Consider the following 7,879-nt stretch of genomic DNA (forward strand, 5'->3'; position numbering starts at 1 on the left):
CCCAACTTTTAGGGAAAACCAGCGAAGTGCAGAATAGTTAACTGCTGTCCTGTTTCAGCCTGAACTTTGGTGGTGTGCTCCTGACAGCCACTAGAGGGCGCACGAGCTAACGAACAGGCCTGCACCCCGATCCCTGGCACCTCGGAGGGCTTTGTTGGTTCAGTTAAAAAAATTAGGAGGAGGTACATGCTTCTATCTTAGTATCTGTTCTGCAAAAAAAAAAAAATACTGAGCAAAGCGGAAACAAACTCAATCCTAAGACTGGGAAGGCACCGTTTCTCCATCGGATGTTCCTGGAGGCTCTGGGCACCCCGAGATCAGATGGGTGGGGGGACACAGGACATGGTCCTAGTCTAGGGGCTGTAGGGGGAGAGCATCCAGGGAGCACTGGCCTCAAGGAAGGCCCCACCCTATGTCCAGCCCTCCTGCCCCCCGGGGACCCCTCCAGCCCCCACGGAGAGCCCGGTGCTGTGTGTGTGTGTGTGTGTGTGTGTGTGTGTGTGGACAGGAGACAGTCCCTGAATTGTTGAATTGTTTCCAGCATCTCCTACCAGGTCAAGAGCCGGGAAACATCTGAATCCTAATAACCAGACAGAGTTTTCCAATGAGAAGCAGCGGGAAAACCTTTTTATTTTATTTTATTTTAACGAGGTTCCTAGGAAACACCGTCCCACACTTTTTGGTGAGTCAAGAGGTAATCTATGTTGCCCAGCCTGCGTGGCTCAGGAGTTGAGCATCGTGACCTATGAACCAGGAGGTCACGGTTCGATTCCGTCAGGGCACATGCCCGGGTTGCAGGCTCGATCCCCAGTGTGGGGCGTGCAGGAGGCAGCAGCCGATCCATGATTCTTTCTTTTTTATTTAATTTTGATTTATTGCTTCAAGTATTACAAAGAGTATTACATGTGTCTCCTTCCCCCTCCCCCCTCTGACCTTCCCCCGGCCTCCCCTATCCCCCAGTAGATTCTTTCTCATCATGGATGTTTCTCTCTCTCTCTCTCTCTTCCTTCCTCTCTGAAATCAATAAAAATATATATTTTTAAAAATGTAAAGTCTCTGATTCATTTGACAGTATGTCGTCACGTGGGGCCTCTGTGGCCACGTCCCGCGTGTTAGTGCCAGGGGACTGCGGGTCACGGCGCGCTTTCGGAACCAACGTCCCACCCGTTTCATAGACCGCGTTCTCACGACCGTTCACTTCCGGAGAAATGCTCGTCAGCATCGCAGGCACCTGAGCGCACTATTTATTGCCAGAGGACGGACAGGTTTATGGCAGCGGAGTACGCCAGGCCTTCGCTCTCCCGTGCCTTCTCCCCCTGATCCTACCGCAGCCGCGCTCGCTCGAGTCTTTAGTACAAAGAGGAATCCAAAGACAGGATAGCTACAATCTCAGGTGAGGAGGTTTGCTGAGAACCGCCTACCTGAACCCCTCATATGTATAGGATATGAACATATGTATACCCGGTATGTACACAGTTCACGGGCACCTATTCCGTTATAAATAACAGGGTTATCTTAGGTTCTACAAAAATAATCATTTCGGGTGGGCGCATGCAAACCCATACACATAAATTTATAAAACAAATCTCTAGGCTTCCCATTGGCTTTTCAGTATAAAGGTTGCTATTGAGCCGTCCGCTAGATGATTTCGAGGCAAAACCCAACATCCCCAATGAAAAGTAGAAAACCGGCTTCTACCCACAGCGGTCCTCACCCCACTAAACAGTCTGGATCATTGTGTTTCAGATGAATGACAGGTACGTACCCCGGGTCCTCAGATATCAGACAGTCCTCGGGGGGCAAAAGCTTTCTTCGTTCCACTTGCTGTCTCATTTCGAATATTACCAACAGCGGGTGTTTGTTAAGATATCGTTTTGGCTTTTGTATTCTCCTAAGACGAACAAAGCGAAACCTCTCCCTGCCCCGCCCCACCCGGCGCGGGAGGACCAGCCCCGCGCTCAGCGCTGTGGGGGGCCGTCGGCCTGGGCGGGCGGCTCCGGGCCCACGAAGGGCTCGTCGGGCTTCTGGTCCTCCTTCCCGCCGGCCGCCTGGTCCGTGATGGAGGAGAAGGACAGCTGGTCGTGCTCCATGATGTGCACCTGGTCCTCGTCCTTGTCCTTCTTCACGTAGAACATCTTGCGGAACTTCTTCAGCTCGTGCAGCTCACAGAAGGTTTCCAGCACCACCAGCATGGCCACCAGGCCGAGCAGCAGGTAACCTGCGCGACAAAACCCGCGTCTCAGTGGGACCCCGTCACGGGCAGATCAAGCCAGGACCCCAGGTGTGTCCGCTCATGAATCAAGTCATCGCCACTGCTCCGATTTCGAGGCACCCCTGGAATCCCACGGCTCAAAGTGGGGGGACCCAGCCTGGCTGGCGTGGCTCAGTGGTTGAGCCTCGACCTATGAACCAGGAGGTCAGTGTTCGATTCCGGTCAGGGCACAGGCCCGGGTTGCGGGCTCCATCCCCAGTGTGGGGCGTGCAGGAGGCAGCCGATCCATGATCCTCTCTCATCATTGATGTCTCTCTCTCTCTCTCACTCTCCCTCCCTATCCCTTCCTCTCTGGAATTAATAAAAACATATTTTAATAAGGAGGACACATATGTAATATCTTAATAAAAAATATATATTAAAAAAATATTGAATCACTGTATTTCACACCTGAAACTAATATAATGTTGTATACCAGCTACATTAAATTAAAAATAAATAAAAAGGGAAATATACATTTAGGTAAAATATCTATTGCTAACTGATAATTATTTTGCTTTGGGGTCATGGATATCTGGATTTCAATCACTAATAAAACTTGTCATGTTATTTTTTCTTACACACAAAAAAAAACAAAAACAAAGATATTTTAAAAAATAAATAAAAAAAATAATTATGGTCACTAGAGGAAATATGAAATCTCCTTTTAACTACTTGGTACATATTTACGGAACTTAGAAATGCGAACACGCACGTGGTTGTGTCAGGTTAGGCTGACAAGCCGGGGCCAGGGAGGGCAGCTGCCTGCCGACTCGACGCCGTGGCCAGGGCTGGATGGAGCCTGGCAACGTCCTTGATGAGGCCGAAAGGAAAAGCGCACGGACATTCCGATGCGACTCCACGGTTCCCTAAAACCGGGTTTCCCAGCATCCCAGGGGATCGCATGGAATTTGTAAAAACTGCTTAAAAATGATCGGTCACTGGCCACCTGAAACGGATTGCCTACGTTCCACACATATAACATTCTGAAATGGTCAGCACGGTCTCCGTGTCAAAGGAGAAGCAGGTGGCCAATAAGATAAGCAACTGTTTTAAGATGTGTCTGGGCCCTAACCGGTTTGGCTCAGTGGATAGAGCGTCGGCCTGCGGACTGAAGGGTCCCAGGTTCGATTCCGGTCAAGGGCATGTACCTTGGTGGCAGGCACATCCCCAGTAGGGGGTGTGCAGGAGGCAGCTGATCGATGCTTCTCTCTCATCGATGTTTCTAACTCTCTATCCCTCTCCCTTCCTCTCTGTAAAAAATCAATAAAATATATATTTTTTAAAAAAGATGTTTCTGGTATATTACAGAGCATGGCTGCCTGCACCCGGCTGCAATCCTGGGACTTGTTTGCAGAGAAACATTTTTCAATTAAAAGTTGGTTCTCAAGTACATTCTGTGGCACATTTTTACACTGTAATTTATAATGTCTATTACAAGTAAGAAATTGACCTGTCCTGTTATTTTTTTAATTATGTTTTCATTGATTTCAGAGAGGAAGGGAGAGGGAGAGACAGAAATATCAATGATGAAAGAGAATCATCGGTCCGCTGCCTTCTGCACGCCCCACACAGGGGATCGAGCCCACAACCAGGGCATGTGCCCTGACTGGGAATTGAACCGTGACCTCCTGGTTCATAGGTCGACGCTCAACCGAGCCACGCCAGCTGGGCCTTGATCTGTACGTTTAAGGTGCTTGGGAAAAATGACTCTCATAAATAATAAGATTTTTACATAAAGCCTTCTGGAAGGGAATCCTGATCCAATGAAACAATGATAGTGAAGTTGAAAATTTATCCATGAGAGCCCAGCTGGCGAGGCTCCGTTGTTGAGCGTCGACGTATGAACCAGGAGGTCGCGGTTCTATTCCAAGTCAGGGCACATGCCTGGGTTTTGGGCTCGATCCCCAGTAGGAGGCATGCGGGAGGCAGCCGGTCCATGGTTCTCTCTCATCATTGATTTTTTCTCTCTCCTTCCCTCTCCCTTCCTCTCTAAAATCAATAATATATATATCCCTGGCCGGCTTGGCTCAGTGGATAGAGCGTCAGCCTGCAGATTGAAGGGTCCCAGGTTCAATTCCGGCCAAGGGCACATGCCTTGATCCCCAGTGGGGGGCGTGCAGAAGGCAGCTGATCAATGGTTCTCTCTCATCATTGCTGTTTCTATCTCTCTCTCCTTCTCCCTCCCTTCTGAAATCAATAAAGAAATATATTTAAAATATATATATAGCCCTAGCCGGTTTGGCTCAGTGGATAGAGCGTCGGCCTGCAGACTGAAGGGTCCCAGGTTCGATTCCAGTCAAGGGCATGTACCTTGGTTGGGGGCACATCCCCAGTAGGGGGTGTGCAGAAGGCAGCTGACCGATGTTTCTCTCTCATCGATGTTTCTAGCTCTCTATCCCTCTCCCTTCCTCTCTGTAAAAAATCAATAAAATATATTTAAAAATAAATAAATAAAATATATATATTTTAAAAGAAATAATACGATTTTTACATAAAGCGTTCTGAAGGGGGAATCCCGATCCAATGAAACAGTGATGGATGGCGAACTGAAACTGTATCCACGAGAAAGCAACCGGGGCTTCTAGGAAGGGCTGCCCGTGGGTAGACCAGGTGGAGCGTGGCCCGCATGCGGGGGCACCCCGGGTACTCACAGGTGATGCCCAGCTTGTAGAGCTCCCGGAACTTCTGGTTGTAGCCCTCCCCCGGGACGTAGTCGCCCAGGCCGATGGTGCTCAGGGAGATGAAGCAGAAGTAAAAGGACTCCAGGAAGTTCCAGTCGTCCTCCAGCACCGAGAACACGGCGGCCGGGATGAAGAAGAAGCAGGACACGGTGACCGCGCCCAGCAGCACGGCGTGGACCAGGGCCACCAGCTGCTTGGAGAAGCCCCAGCGCAGGTGCACGTAGAGCACCGGCCGGCGGGTCACGTGGATGGTGACGCGCTGGACCACGGCCGTCAGGAACAGCAGGGTGAAGGGGATGCCGATGATGGAGTAGATGATGCAGAAGGCCTTGCCCCCGTCCGACAAGGGTACCGTGTGGCCATAGCCTGCGGGAGACGGGCGGGGGGAGGAGCACACAGTTAGTTACGTATGTATTTAAAATACGTTTTTATTGATCTCAGAGAGAGACAGAAACATCCATGAGGAGAGAGAATCACGGATCGGCTGCCTCCTGCACGCCCCCCACTGGGGATGGAGCCCGCAACCCGGGCATGTGCCCTGACCGGGAATCGAACCGTGACCTCCGGGTTCATAGGTCGATGCTCAACCACCGAGCCACACCGGCCGGGCTCGGAGCCTGTGGTAAAGGGGAAGGAGAGGAAACCAGGGCCAGCCGACCAGGCACAGCGGAAGGACAATGCCGACTCGGTGAAGACTCAGACATCGAACAAGGGGAAGAAAATGAAGACAAAAGCTGCCCACTCACAGGACTGACCCTGACTTCTTTTCCAATCATTCGTGCAATTATCTGGTTACGTGGCACATCCAGAAACCATAACATCTTTCCCCTCTTGCCACTTCCAGAGGTTCTAAGATGCCCCTGGTTCCACAAAACAAACATTAAACACACACAGTAGGGCCGGTGGTCCCAGCATGTGTAACACTAAACACACACAGAGTAGGGCCGGTGGTCCCAGCACGTGTAACATAAAACACATGCAGTAGGGCCGGTGGTCCCAGCAGATGTAACATTAAACACACACACAGTAGGGCAGGTGGTCCCAGCACGTGTAACATTAAACACACACGCAGTAGGGCCGGTGGTCCCAGCATGTGTAACGTTAAACACACACAGTAGGGCCGGTGGTCCCAGCACGTGTAACATTAAACACACGCAGTAGGGCAGGTGGTCCCAGCACGTGTAACGTTAAACACACACGCAGTAGGGCCGGTGGTCCCAGCACGTGTAACATTAAACACACACACAGTAGGGCCGGTGTTCCCAGTGTGTGTAACATTAAACACATGCAGTAGGGCCGGTGGTCCCAGCCTGCGGGGGCTTTACTTTCCGCCAGGCCCGAGTCCCTGCTAGTTCCAGGCGGTCCACACGGCAGCCAGAGGGAACCCCGCAGGGCGTGGGGCTCAGCGGACGGTTAAAACCTCACCGGCACTTCGCCCTGAAAGACTAACATGTCTGAACAAGTCCGTTCAGGAAAAAGCCAGCAAAACACATTTTTCCCCAAAACTGGATTCTGCAAAAAAAAGACAGAAAAAAACACCTCACATCTGGGATTGTCATTGAAAATGGGTTTCAAATCAGATTCCTAAGATCTATAACCTGCTTAGAAAGACAGGCCTCTGAAAACCTCGCGCTTCCAACCCCCCAAATTCTCTGCTTCGTTCCGGCTCCTTGCAGGTCCACATGGCAGTCAAGGTCGCCCATCTGTGCCCAGAAAACACGCGGGTTAGCCACGTGCCACGGGGGCGCCAGGAGGCCACTGAAATCGTGTGCAACTTGCACATCTAAATTCACGGGCCTTTTCCTGTGAGATTCCGGGGCTGAGACTCTCAGGAGGTTGAGAACCGTGGCTCTGAGCAGGGGTTCCCCACTGCTGTTGTTTTAAATATATTTTATTGATTTTTTACAGAGAAAAAGGGACAGAGGGACAGAGAGTCAGAAACATCGATGAGAGAAACATCGATCAGCTGCCTCCTGCACACCCCCCACTGGGGTTGTGCCCGCAACCAAGGTACATGCCCTTGACCAGAATCGAACCTGGGACCCTTCAGTCCACAGGCCAACGGTCTATCCACCGAGCCAAACCGGTTAGGGTTGTTGTTGTTTTTTTAAAATATATTTTTATTGATTTCAGCGAGGGAGAGAGAGAGACAGAGACATCAATGATGAGAGAGAATCCTGGATCGCCTGCCTCCTGCACGCACCACACTGGGGATCGAGCCCGCAACCCGGGCGTGTGCCCTTGACGGGGAATCGAACCGTGACCTGACCTCCTGGTTCACAGGTCGATGCTCAACCACTGAGCCCCGCCAGCTGGGCTGAGTGTAGCTTCCTGAATCCATCTGTTCCTGGCACCGCCAGCTGCCCCTGGAACCCTGCCTGCAGTTCCACGGGTTAGCGAGGGCAGTGGGCATGGTGCAGGGCTCGGAGAACAAGTACAGGAGGGGTGGAAGCGAGCCGGGGGAGAGCATGTGAGAGGGATGCGTAAAGCCGTCCACATAACAGACGGGGCGGCTCAGGGCCAGGGCGCACACCTGCCACGGAGGAAGGATGCTCTCATGGTCAGACATACGTGGAAGCAAAATGAAGGTGGAAGTGTTTCTTGTTGTTGTTAATTTTCCCATTGATTTTTAGAGAGAGTGGAAGGGAAAGGGAGAGACAGAGAGAGAGAGAGAAATAGAGATGTGAGAGAGACACATCCATTGGTTGCCTCCTGCACGCGCCCCGACCAGGGCCCGGGCCGGAGAGGAGCCTGCAACCGAGGTACGTGCCCTTGACCGGAATCGAACCCGGGACCCTTCGGTCTGCAGGCCGATGCTCCTCCATCCACTGAGCCAAACCGGCCAGAGCAAAGGTTATGTTTTATCTGCCCGACCAGGGAGTGGAATTATTTGTTTTGTGGGCAGTTACTCAAAATAGTAAGGAAAAGACAGACGGCAGCAGGG

The 7,879-nt window shown here is 51.4% G+C and overlaps 1 protein-coding gene across 1 annotated transcript; it reads right to left on the reverse strand.

The window, feature by feature from the left end:
* Window positions 1-1,223: 1,223 nt before the first annotated feature.
* KCNK1 (potassium two pore domain channel subfamily K member 1) lies at window positions 1,224-5,335 on the reverse strand (the record flags this gene model as incomplete). The annotated part of the gene is made up of 2 exons (XM_006104511.3): window positions 1,224-2,218; window positions 4,906-5,335. Coding segments are annotated over 2 exons (690 nt in total), but the record flags the coding sequence as incomplete, so codon positions are not given.
* Between the last annotated feature and the right edge of the window lie 2,544 nt (window positions 5,336-7,879).

This window comes from Myotis lucifugus, unplaced genomic scaffold, assembly GCF_000147115.1.
Source record: "Myotis lucifugus unplaced genomic scaffold, Myoluc2.0 scaffold_578, whole genome shotgun sequence".
NCBI classification, from domain to species: Eukaryota; Metazoa; Chordata; class Mammalia; order Chiroptera; family Vespertilionidae; genus Myotis; species Myotis lucifugus.